Consider the following 13,078-nt stretch of genomic DNA (forward strand, 5'->3'; position numbering starts at 1 on the left):
CCAGGTTGCTCCAAGCCCTGTCCAACCTGGCCTGGGACACTTCCAGGGATGGGGCAGCCATCATTCCCTCCCAGGGAACGATTCCTTCCCAATCTCCCATCTAACCCTGCTGTTACCTCCTTGAGATCCACCGGTGATCCTGCTGAGTGCAGGAATGCCGTCAGTGGTTTGGGAAACCTGTCCCCTCGTGCCGTGCTGGCCCTGAGGACGCTCCCACAGGGCCGCGGAGCCCTTTTCCCGCCACTGCGCCGGCGCCATTTTGTCTCCTTCACGCACCTGAGGGGTCCGCGAGGGGCACTGAGGGTCCGTGAGGGGCTTGAGGGGGTATATGAAGAAATTCTGTACAGAAAAGGTAATCAGCCATTGGAATGGGCTGCCCAGGGAAGTGGTGGATTCTCCGTCCCTGGAGGTTTTTAAGATGAGACTAAATGTGGCATCAGTGCCATGGGCTGGGAACCACGGCAGTAGTGGATCAAGGGTCGCACTTGATGATCTCGGATGTCCTTTCCGACCCAGATGATTCTATGACTCTATGATGGACTGAGGGGTCCACGAGTGGTCTGTGAGGGACTGTGGGGTAACTGAGGGGGTATGTGATGGGCTGAGGGGTCCATGAGGTAGCTGAGGGATCTGTGAGGGGGTACATGATGTGCTGAGGGGTCCCTGAGGGCTTTGTGAGGGGGGCAGCTCCTGCTGTAGCCTCCCCTGTAGGGGCCTGGGGCATCTTAAGTCCTAAATGACCTTTTTTAATTTTCCTCCCATCCGTGTGTTCCCAGTGCTGGCTCCTCTGACCCAACTCAGCTGGTGTGAGTGTGGCCACTGAACAATATTTAACTTCTTCGGAGGTAAGGATATCGCCGTGCCTTGGGGGGATGCTGAGGTTTCTGCAGAAGAAAATGTAAATCTTTCCATCTAATGGTGTGGGAACAGGTTGAAGGGACCCACTGTTCAGTGGTTTCTCTAAGGCAAATTTGGGCTGTCTCTCTGTGAGAGCGTAGTTTGAAATGCTCTCTTAGAGAAATCACTTTGTTCTCAGATCACTGCTTACTTTTTTTAAAACGTAGACTATTTCTTCTCTAGTTCAACAGACCTTTACCTGATTGCCTGATGAAATGGTTAACAATTCTCACACAAGGTGCCAGGTATAAGGACTGCAAAAGCCCCTCAGGACTTTGTTATAAACATTGAACAAGCATCCAGCAGTTCTTCCCTATTAAGGGTTATTAAGATTTGGACAACGGGATGGTTCCTTTTACAAAAAAAAGTAGAATCTGACAACTATTTGCTAAATATCTGAAAGTCTCTGAGATACCCATGAAATAATAAGAGGCATTCAGAGGGGCTAACAAAGCCCCACTTTGGCATCACTAGAGAGGACCTGAGTTCTCACAGGACTGAGCAGCCTGGAAAGAACTAATTTTCACAAATTTTATTTTAATAAATTCAGAACTTTTCTACTTTAAGGAAGGAATAAACTCATGTTTTAAAGTAGTTTAATATTAAGTCAAAAGCCTCAATTAAGGTGCTTTGCAACCCAATGCTTTTCTTTCCTCACATATAAATTGCCTTTTTTATATGAACTGCCTCATTAAATTCAGTTGGACTTCCCAGAGAGAAGGAGGGTAAATATTTTTCAGAGGCTGGTGCTAATGGACTCATTTAATGATGAATAATAAATAAAAATCACAGACTTTTATTTGAGAAGCACAGGTAGAGTAGTCACAGTAAAATTCATAACTTCCATCGCCAAATCCAAACAATAAAGACTTGTCTACTTCAGATGGCTCGAAATGGCTTTTATTGAAAACAGATGCTATTAGGTCAAAACATTTGTGTTAAAAAATAACTTTTTATTCTCGCTGTGAATAGTCTGAAGTGATTTGTTTAGATTTTTAAAAAATCTAAATTAGTTTTCTCCAGTTTCAGATAAAGAATGGCTTATTCTAGTTCAGCACGGGACTTTGTTGCACTTTCAGATCTGCATCCAAACCTTGCTCGTCCTGTAAGTCTCATAGACATGGTCCTTTTGTTCTGAGATGAAACAGTATCTGACTGTATTATATTACTGCAAAATTATGTAATTGCCATGGATTTAGGTACTAAGAGCATTAGTATAATTGTCAGACAGAAAGGACCTTCCCTTCTTTGTGTGCAAACCAGCAAAATGAAAATTGATGCTGTTGTTGTCCACAGTCTGCGGGTACCACAACTACAGATATTGACTGGACAGTTCAATGTCTGAGCGTCAGAGGCTTCTTTGTAGCATTTTAAATGGATGCTGAGTTAGTGAAGACATTAGTAAAGGCATCACAGAGTCAGCTTTCTGCAGCCACAATGTATCTGGGACCCTCAACAGTCTTTCACCACACCTATGAACGCAGGGCCCGCTCCTGGTGTGCTCAGTCCCTCCGAGCTCATAACACTGTCCCGAGTTATTCACACAAAACTCTCGGTGAATTGTCTTTTACCTGGATAAAAGTCTCCCAGTTGCATGTCAGATAGGATTGTTTCTGTTTCTTTCCAATAAAAAGCAGGTTTGGCTTGGAAGGGACCTTAAAGCTCATCTCATTCCACCGCCCTGCCACGGGCAGGGACACCTTCCACTAGACCAGGTTGCTCCTGAAGAGAGTGAAAACAAGTTTTCCTGCTTCCACAACTTTTTATTTGGGAGGGGCAAAATTTAACTTTTTTAAAATTATTATTATTATTTTATTTTAAACAACTGAAAGAGAAATCACAGAAAAGGGATGATCTGAGAGAAGGAGTTCTATATCCCAGTGATATTGTATATTTTTTTCATAAACTCCTGTTCTCCAGCAAATCTAATTTATTGTCATTGACAGTTACTCTCAAAAAACGATCCACTAGCTCAGTTAAAAGCTTTTATTTATAAATAAAACTCATCTTGAGTATTCCAGTTAGTAACATATAGTAATGAAAGCATTTTTATAAAACAGCATATTCATGATAGAACTATAAGTGTGTGTTTAGGATGTTAAAAAAGCAGAAGACATATCATTTAAAGCATCAGAATGTTTATTAGTTTGCTGCTTATTTTTAAAAGTGAAATAGATTAAAGTATAAACACTTGCAGTGTGTCCGTGGTGTAGCTCAGGATTTGGCTGAGCAGCCCCAAGCAATGCTCTGTCAAAAGAGGCAGCACGACTCGCTTCCAAAGGTCTGTGTTCTGCTCCTCCTCCCTTGGTGAAATTAGTGCTTGGCTTGTTGCACAATAAGCTGATCAAGGAAATGATCTCTGGAAGTTTTCCTTCCCCCTCCCTCCAAAATAGTTTCCAGCCAGATCACTTCCCTCTGCCAGCTCACTGTGCAGGCCTGGTGTTAGAGACAGAGAGGGGAATGAATTTCCAGCAGGGACAGGCAGATTTCCTTTGGAAACTGGAGATTTACATCAGCTTAATTCCTGTGGGGAGCCATCCTAAATGTCAGTTCTTTTGATTTAACTGATAAACATTTTTTAAAGAAACAAAATCAAAAATAGAAAAATAAAATCGTAACCTAAATCACTCCATGCTGTGGACAGAAAGTCTTCCATCAGAAGATGCACTAACTCTTGGACTGCACTGCTGTACAGTGTCCTCTTCCTGAGTGCCTGTCACTGCAGGATAAGGCAGTTCCCTTGCTCCATCTAGTGATTCCAAGGGAACCGGGAACTGCACAGCTGAGTTTTGAGCACGTGTCAATACTGTTGCAGTGAAGTCAGGCAGGTCACACTGCTTTGTGAATAGGTATAAAATTAATCCTGGGGGGATGATTAAATTGTTCTCCTGCCCTTGCTGGCTGACTCTGGGGTTCTGCTGGAATGACACAGGCAGTACTGAGAGAAGGGCTCGAGTGGAGAAGCCGTGGCTGCCCCACCCGTGGAAGTGTCCAAGGCCAGCCTGGATGGGGCTTGGAGCAACCTGAGAAGTTGTCCTTGTGGAAGGTGTCCTTGCCTACGGCAGGGGGGTGGAACAAAATGGTCTTGAGGGTCCCTCCATCCCAAACCATTCCAGGTTTCCATGACTGTGTGAAGTGGAAGTCACATGGGGTGCTTTATGTTTTGAAGGACGTGGGGTGCTGCACTGTCAGTCTCTCCTTCCTGTCCTTATTCCATTCCAATTTTCATTGCTTACCTCTTAAATCCCAGACTAGCACTGCAACACTTCTCTCTCACTGAGGACTGCCTACTTTAAAAAACCTAAAATCCACCACACAGCTATATATATATATATCTTCACGGGTGTGTTTGCTCCCATAGCTTTGATAATTAAGACCAGGGTGCTTTTACATAATAAACACAGGTTTAGCAAAGCAGAACAAGATTGATTTTGGTGTGAGTCAACAAGACAGTTCCTTGCCTCAGCTGCCTTTGAGTGAGTTGAAAGACAGGCGGAAAGAGGCACCTGTAGAAATTGGGGCTGCTTACAGGAGGAGGGTAACTGCCCTCCCCGGGGGTGCACACGTGTGTCTCGTGGTGCTGACAGCCAGGGAAACCTTGGATGCTTAACCGGAAAATAAATCCTGTCCAGACTTTTCATGGTGCATTTAAGGAGATCTGAGACCTGTGCAGAGAGCATGAAACAACAACATTGCTGCCTACCTGAGGAGAGATTGCTGTAGAACAGCCAAAATTGTGACTGCCTGAGGTGAACTTTTGTCCTCCCATTGTCTTTGCAAACAGAAACAGATGTATTTCTTTTAATATTTTTATTAGTGGCTATTTTTTCTTAAAGTAAACTCATCTGTTTATGTTTTAGTTTTCATATGGTACTGTGGAATAAATAGATTAAAATGATTACCAGTCAGAAATATGTTTATTATCATCAGTGGAGTATAATTCCATGAAATCTAATTCATCATATACATCTGTCTTTAATCCTTGTATTCTATAATCTCTTTATTTTTCAGAATGTAATCGGTGTGGTTATTGGGAAAACAGATGTCAGAAGCTTTCCAGACCGAAAAAGTACAGTCCCTTTTAACTCTTTTTACTTCGTTTGCTTAAATGGTATAATTTGGCATAGATGGCTGAAATCAATATTTAAATGATAAACAGACTCCTCAGTGTAAAATGTACAGAACAAAAATGCACACGCAAAAAAACGGTGCGTGTTTGAGAACCAAGATGAAAGAGCAGCACTAGTTTGGCTAAACCTTATCAATTAGAAACTGGAAAAGCTCCATCGTGGAAGTGTTTCAGGCTCTGAAGTTGGTACCACTATGAGCCCATCCTTCCATAAACGCTGCTGGAAGGGATCAGGTGGACGTGGGGGTGTAGCCCATTCCCGAACACCAGGGTGTTCCTGCACAGCCTGCTGACCTCTAGTGGGAGGAACCTCATGGCAAAACCCAGGAGAGCATCAAACCAGTAGTTTTTATACCTGTATTCCAGTTATAAATGAAGCTGTGCTAAGAATTGTAATAGCGCTGTTTGGTTTTGCAGACATTGGGATGGAAAGATACACCTTCAATTTTACCATCCGTGATTCACCAACTTATTTCATAAACGTGCAGTCCTGGGGCAGAGAGGAGTATATCAGATCCCTCTCAGAAAGCTTCAGGGTTGGGGACTGTGGTAAGTCAGAGTTTATTCTTGCCACGTTTCTGTTTGCGTGTAAACCAGTGTTTTGTGTCGGTGGCTTTGCTGTATTTTTCTCTGAGGACTCAGAAAACAGTCTAATTGGAAACAAATTGTTCAGTTATGTAAAGTATAAAGAGGAAAGGAACAAGATTCCGAGGATTTAAACTCAAACCCAGTAAATATGTCAACAAAAAGACCAGACACAAACCCACTGAGTGCAGCCACTCAGAACTGGCTGCAGTGAACTGTAGTTAACCAATCTAAAGTCTTACATTATATTGACTTCCTATAAATGATTAAAAACAACCTCTGTAAAGTAGTTTGGTGTTTGTCCTCCCTTAGTTACAGATATGACTATGATTGTTCATAAAACCACCACAAAAATCTTGTCTTTATTTACAGGATGTGCTTTTATCTCGTTAAATTAATAGAAAGCCTTTGCTGCCCACGGTTGTTTGGGTAAAACTCGTGACCATGCAGAGCACAGACACGAAAACTCAGGGCTGTTGTGTTTCCACTGCGTGTCTTGAGGACTCGAGGGGGACTTTGGCCATAACGTGAGCTGTCTGGACAGATGTGGGTTTTCAGTATGAAAACATTTGGCAGTAGTTCTTTCACACACCTTTTCCTTTCCAAACCAACCTTGAAAACAATAATGTTTAGAGTAATCTCTCTTTCTCTGTATCTATAAGCAATTTTCTACCATTACTAACATTGCTTATCGATGTTTTGTTTTAGTTACAATCGAAAACCCTTTAATTCAGTCAAAGGAAGCAGAAAGGGAAGAAAAATTCAACCCTGTAACTCCTAGGTAAATTTAGAGTGGTAGTTTTTTCCAGAAAGATCAAAGTTAGCACTTGTTTAGTTGCCAGCCAGTCCCAGTAACTGGTAGAAATATTTGGGGTTAGTTTTCCTGTGTAGCTGTGCCTTCCTCCCTGTGTTCATGTCTGGTCAAATAATCTCAAAGGGGAATGTATTTCTCAGTATATGGTGATAAAGTAATTATGCTCTTTGTAACTAAACAGAGTAAATTTCATTCTTTGAGTAAAGTCTACTCCAATTTTCTCTTTCTCGAGAGAAAACAATAAAGGAATGAAGTTGTTTTCTCACAAGAATTAGCATTTTACCCTGTTGATCCACTGGTGAGTGCAATGCTGATGATGGGATTTGTTCTGTGCACGCTCTCCAGTTGCTACAAATTACTGCTCAGTGAAAATCACTCAGTGGTCAAAACCTCTTTGTGTTACGAAACGGACACCAGGCTCCTTCCTCTGCTGCACCTGCCTGTCAAGGACCCTCAGGATTATTATTCCCTGGGGGATATCGTTGCAAATGGACAAAGCCTCAATGGAAGGATCCTCAACGTGCTCGCAGCTGTGATGTCAGTAAGTCAAGGAGCCCCAACAGAGCAGTAGTTCTCTACTATACCAGCAGTAACTTCACTGCTAATATGGATTTTGGGCCTCGTAGCAGACAGGACTCAGTGGGGTGGTTTGTTCAGGCTGGAGCCACTTCAGCTGAGTGACAATAATCACACACACCCTTTGGGATTTTTATCAACAACATGAGGGGGGAAATTGAGTGGTCTCGTTTTTTAGTAGTCTGCAGAGGTTTTTTTCCCCCATTTTTCTAACTCTTCTATTTTCTAGGTTATTACTTCTATTCTCCTAAACGCTTAGTAGAGGAGAAGTGACTGCTTCTTTTTCTTTTTAAAGGTTGGGGAGCCAAAGTACTTTATGACTGCAGACAAAAGGAAAGGCCAGAGGTGTGAAGTGAAGCTGTTTGATGAAACAGAGAGGTCTTTTCCAATAGTATGGTAAAATGGTTTTTCATTCACTAAAAGACACAAATTAATGCAAGAGTAGGTACATAAATTAACTGTAACACACACCTGCTATAACACTGGTTTTTAATTTAAATGCATTGTTATTTGGGAGGCAACTGTGATGAGGCAGCAATGTAGACTGAAAAGAGACTAAAATAAGAGATGCATTAGAGTGGCCTTACATATATTGTGTGGTTTTATGGCTTGCTGACAGCCTGCTGGCTCACGAATGGCAAAATGAAGCTTAGCTCCAAATAGTTCCTTTTTTTAATGTGGACATTTGAACTAATTCAGGAAATGGCCTTTAAAACCAGCTGCAAAGGCTGCATGTTCCTCCACAGTCTGGGGAGGGGAAAGAGGAACGTGCTTGGTGTTTAAAGGCGAGCAGAATTAACAAGTGGAATGGAAATAGGTTGGAACAGTTTTTAAACGTTTAAAATAACGCAGAAACATTTTGATACAACTTTGGCCATATTTTCAAGCTCTGTCCCATTTACAAACACAACTGTATCCATACCATTTATGTATGTAATCAGTAACTCATTTAAGAGGAACATTTGTATTTTGCCCATAGTCTGTTCAATAAACTTGTGCCTTATCTACGTGCAAGGACATGTGGGGGTGTGGGGATTCACTGGCACTGGGTTTGCTGTTGGCTGGTTGAAAAATGACCTAAATGACCTTTGTTCCCCCGAGAGAAGGAGAAAGACAGCACTGCACTGTGTGAGCTATGAGCTGTATTGCCACCTGTGGGATGTTGCACAGTTTATACTCACAAACACAAAACAAACATCTACAGTGTGAAGTCTTCCAGCCCTTGGGCTGCCACCAGTGTTAATGTGGAGCAGCACCTCCAACAGCCTTGTTTCAGAGCTGGTACTTGAGCAACAGTGTTGTAGAGAAGGGATTTCAGAGCCCATCAGTGAAGAGGTGGCTGAGCAATGTTGGATGGAAAAAAAATATCTTAAATCTTTTTCCAAGGATTAAGCAAAAAACCCACCAGAACAAATCCGTGCTTTGGCAGCGTCCTTGCCAACCAGATTTAGGAGGAGCTGAATGAGATTTTATCAAGGGACCTAAGCATGAAATTACCATTTTGAGGGACACCACTGACCTCACTCCAGCCTCATCACGCGCAGCTACAAAGATTCCAGTGTTGGAAAGTGGCTGAACATCTGGCCAAGGGCTCTGAGCAATCAGCCTGGCCCCCAGCACAGGCTCAGCTGACAAACGTGTCAACTGGGACTTGCTTTAGTGACAAATTACTTTTATCACACCTCTGAAACACACACAGCATTTTTCCAGGTATATTTTGCATTTCATCATTTATTTTATCCTGCTTGGCATGGGATAAAATAGGGCCTGGGTTAGACTGTACAGAAAAGTTACTTGCCCAGAAAACATCCTGCCTGGCTGTGGATACACTTGGAATTTCATTGGCATGTGTGTGCAACAAAGGAGTCACGTCCCCTTTGACTGATTTTATTTTAACTATATTATTTTGTAGTTAAGTACTAAACAGTTTGAGTGCTCCTTCAAAAATGTTTTGATACATTCACTTTTGTTTAATTTAGTTGGGATAATGAATCCATCCAGCTGGCACAGAGTTGGATCCCTCAAGAAACAGGTATAACAGTCTGGTTTTTGTGTTTACTGTAGTTCTAAATGTCATACTTATTCTACAGTAACAGGTTTTTTGGTGTGTTTTTTGTTGTTGTTTTTTTGTTTGTTTGTTTGTTTGTTTTGTTTTTTGTGCACAGTTATATTTGCATCAGATGTGAGAATAAATTTTGACAAGTTCAGGAACTGTATGACTGCAACTGTGATATCCAAAACCATCATTACAACTAACCCAGGTAAGAGCTGCTGAAGTACTGCTTTGGTATTAATAATAATTATAGGCTATAATGCACAAATTAATCTATTGGAAAGTCTAATTTCTTCTGCTTGTTTGTCTTACAAAGATCTCTGCTTTTTATCTGATATAAAATGACCAATGCCTTTGGCTTCCACCCTGATTTGATTTCTTTTATTTCTTTTATTGTATTTTATTTATCTAAACAGTCTTCATATATTCAGTGCAGAACTAACAGTTAAAATAAAAAAGAGAAAAGTAACTCTTGGCTGATTCCAAGAGACAATGTGTTGGTGCTACCAGAACACAAAGTTGTAGAATATAATGCTGCTGTTATTTTTCCATGCGCCACATCCTAATAACTTTTAAAAATACATCTTCAGAGACAGCAGAAGCAAATGTTCTCTTCAGCTTCATCAAGGACAGTGCCCAGTCAGGAGCTCTGCATGACAGAATGAAGGAGCAGGCAAATGAACCCATTAACTGTAAGTATGGGTGCAGACACTGATTTCATTTAACTATATCCTGTGGTTTCAGAGTGCAGCTGCAAGAATTCTTGCTCTGTGTGTTCAGAGAAACAAAGCTCAGGTACAGCCTGGCTCAGTATTTAAATCTGGACTGTTATTCTTGGGGCTGTCCCTTATTCTATTAATTAGGTACCTTCAGTTGACTGTGCCAACTGCAGCCTGTCTGGTGTGTTCTTTCTGTCCTGAATAAATATGAAAAACTGAGAGGGAGAGTGTTTTGTCAAAAGCTCATTTTGAGGGATACAAAGACTAAATAGTAGATAGTTTCCTGACTTTAGTTCCCTTTTGTTTGACTTTTTCAACAGGAAGGTGTGGGGGGCTTTTCTGATGCTTTAGATCAAATCCTCTCCTTTTTATTACCTTCAGATCCTTTGTTGCTGTTGCTCTTTTGAATTATTTCTTGCTCAGACCCACTTAACGTGTCTTTTATTTTAGTGGAGACTATAGTTGATGTTTATACAGTGGAACAGCTGAAGGAAAAAGCTCTCCAGGGTGATGGGAAACCCGACCCTGTCTATGGCATTATTTATGGCTACATTTCCACCCTGGACATTGATGATAATGTATCCAAAGTTATGCGCAACAGATGGTGAGCAACTGCCTCAAACTGTATTAAAAACTGCTTGTCCTCCTTCCCTGACCCAAATGAGGTGGAACACTATTTTAGTCCATTTCTGGAAAAGAAATAAAGCTCCTCTGGAGGATGCCATGTGGATTTCTGCTGTGTAGACTTCCACAAGTAGCAAGGAAGAGGAGTTGGCTCCATGAAGGACTTGCTCTTTCTGGTCCTGGAGCCAAGAAAAAAGAGGCCACTTTGTCCCAGACAGACTTGAAAGTTTAAAAGATGAGAAATTTTTGTTAAGGACAAAGTCTCTTGGGAAATGTCAGTCTAGAAAAACGTTTCAAGCAAGGAGGAATTGCATATGTGCATTAATTATCTTCTGCTTCAGCTCGATCTGCCGGTTCGTGGTGAACGAAATGTCAAACACTTGCACTTTCTGCAGCGACGTCTCTCCAGAGTCAAAGTCAACCTTTGCAAGCTTTGACATCCTCGTGGATGTGACAGATCACACAGGAACTCTCCATTCCTGTTACCTGTCTGACTGTGTGGCTGAGGAGACGCTGGGCTGCACAGTAAGTAGGGAGGAATGAGGTTGTTATTTAAGGCCTATCAGGCTGTGAAGCCTGATAACAATTACAAATGTATGTAAATGTTCTTCACGTGCGTGTACAACAGCTTAAAATATTGCACGTAGGTAGAGACATACATTGAGCTTTTTAACAAGTCCAAAGTGAGAAGTCAGCAGCTGCTAATAAGAATTGTGCTAAATGTAAGAGTGAACACCCAATTCAAAATATTGCTTTATTTTAATTCACACTTTTCTGAGAATGTGGTTGGAAATCCCTAACTTTGATTCTCAATTTATTCTGGCTAATTTGACTGCCTTGGTACATTATCACACCAAACGCTATGTTAAAATAGAAAAATACAGCCTAGACGTGTATAAAAATGTGTAAGATGCTCTTTTCAACTTCACTTTGTTGTGGAGATGTTGTAATCATATGTTAACAGGTCCATGAATTCCTCATGCTGGAAGATGACCAGAAGACTGCATTGAAATGGCAGCTTCTTTTGGAACGAAGCAAGATTTATTTCAAAGTTAGTATTTAGTCTTCATTTAAAACAGGGGCTCTTTTTCACTCTTAAACTTGTCCTTCTTAGCAAAACTGTTCTTACTCTCCCATCTCCCCCTCCTCTGTCCCTGTTTCCAGGACAAAACAAATGTTTTTCTCCAGCAGTGACAGGTATGTAGCACAAATGTGCACTCACACAGGAAATAGTGTAAAATACGGATCCATGTGTCAATCATGCTGTGTGACATCTGAAAATAATCTATGCCAAGGTGCTGTACAGCAGTGAAAACAAAGACCCCTAATTATTTTTCCAGGTTACTTTGTCACCCAACTGGAGAACCGGAATGAAAGTGAATCTTCTTTCCTGCAAACTGGCAGATCCTGTAGAGGCGAGTCAGAGCTTGTTGGGAAGAGACTGGAAATAAGAGATTATGCTATTAACAATGTCAAGGAAAAAGTCTTCCTTCCCTGTGTTATTAGAGGTGGAATTCTTTGGTTGTCCGGTTTTGCCAAGTCTGTTCTGACAGTAAGGAAGGAATGTGCATTACTAATACCTGTAAATGGGCTTCTGGGTTGATCTTCTTCAGGTGATTGTACTTCAGAAAGTAACTTGGGCCTCAGCTTAAAAGTCAGTTCTCCCAAAGTCAACCCCTTCCAAGGAGGGTGAAGAGTTTCTTCACTCAGTTGAGATCTCTGAAAACATCAGAAATGACAAATAGGTCAGGACAGATCTCCTGACTTCTGTGTTTTAATTGCCTTGCTACTTTTGTGTTAGTTTAAATAAATAAAGACCCACTTTGAAACACTGCCTGGGTTTGTGGTGCACCTTGGTGAGTCCAAACACGGAACCTGTGGCAACAGAAGAGGTGACTCTCTTTGGGGCAGACTAAGGCTTATTGATTAGAACAGTCATCAATTAGCAGTGCCCTCTGACAATCAGCTGAGACTGTGAGCAGCAGAGAGGAAAGGACTCTTCTTCACCAAAGTAGCTGTCCTTCACTGGACATAAAGAACCCAGGTAGGTATACTTTGCCTTTCTCGTGTATTTTTTCCCTATTCTTAATCTATTTCTGTCCTTAGCTTCCCCTGCCATTGGTGTATTTGTTGCATTCTCCAGTTCTCACCTTCTGAGCACGTTGGGACTCAGCCTGTTCCAAACAGTGGGAGATCCCCCAGCCCTCCTCTTGCAAGGGATTCGTTATGCCAGGACACCCTGAGGAACTCGGGTCACCCTCGTGCCCCACCTGCCCTTAAAGCAACGTGGCACAGAGAAAACAACCACAGAAACAGCGAATTCTGACAAGAATCCACCAGGACTGCATCCCCTTCTCCCACAGGTGGGAACAAGGGATTAAACACCCCAAAAAACGCCGCCAGTGCTGGATCACTGCACCCCTGTTGTAGCATTAAATGATTCAACATTTTCCAGCCATAACAGTTCAGGTTCTGAAGTGAATGTTTCCAATAATTTATTCCCAGTTTGGCTCTGCTGTCAATGCAGGGCTGGAGACCAAACTGCTCATGATGCATTGCTGCTGTCACCATAAACGGGAATGTTTGACAGGCACGAGGAAATGGAAACAGGACAGAAACTTAATTCCATCCTTCCTCTTCCAGGATTGTTCACCCTGATGTCTATTTTAATCCTGCAACGT

General features: G+C 41.9%; 1 protein-coding gene across 3 annotated transcripts; it reads left to right on the forward strand.

The window, feature by feature from the left end:
* The first annotated feature begins 208 nt into the window (after window positions 1–208).
* On the forward strand, window positions 209–12,231 carry MEIOB (meiosis specific with OB-fold). 3 transcript variants are annotated; one of them, XM_027736165.2, is made up of 15 exons: window positions 209–352; window positions 777–845; window positions 1,921–2,002; window positions 4,909–4,966; window positions 5,444–5,575; window positions 6,320–6,392; window positions 6,771–6,966; window positions 7,297–7,397; window positions 8,981–9,033; window positions 9,167–9,262; window positions 9,645–9,746; window positions 10,224–10,377; window positions 10,739–10,922; window positions 11,362–11,448; window positions 11,738–12,231. In XM_027736165.2, the coding sequence occupies exons 3-15, from the start codon at window positions 1,934–1,936 to the stop codon at window positions 11,846–11,848; spliced, it is 1,416 nt and encodes a 471-aa protein (XP_027591966.1). In that variant the 5' UTR covers window positions 209–352; window positions 777–845; window positions 1,921–1,933; the 3' UTR covers window positions 11,849–12,231. The 3 variants fall into 3 exon arrangements, with proteins under 3 accessions (XP_027591966.1, XP_027591969.1, XP_027591967.1); XM_027736168.2 differs by having other exon boundaries at window positions 1,927–2,002; XM_027736166.2 differs by lacking the exon at window positions 209–352 and adding an exon at window positions 575–589.
* Window positions 12,232–13,078: the final 847 nt, after the last annotated feature.

The sequence above is a fragment of the Pipra filicauda genome, unplaced genomic scaffold (assembly GCF_003945595.2).
Source record: "Pipra filicauda isolate LSUMZ 115617 unplaced genomic scaffold, ASM394559v2 scaffold266_size1643727_pilon, whole genome shotgun sequence".
Classification (NCBI taxonomy): domain Eukaryota; kingdom Metazoa; phylum Chordata; class Aves; order Passeriformes; family Pipridae; genus Pipra; species Pipra filicauda.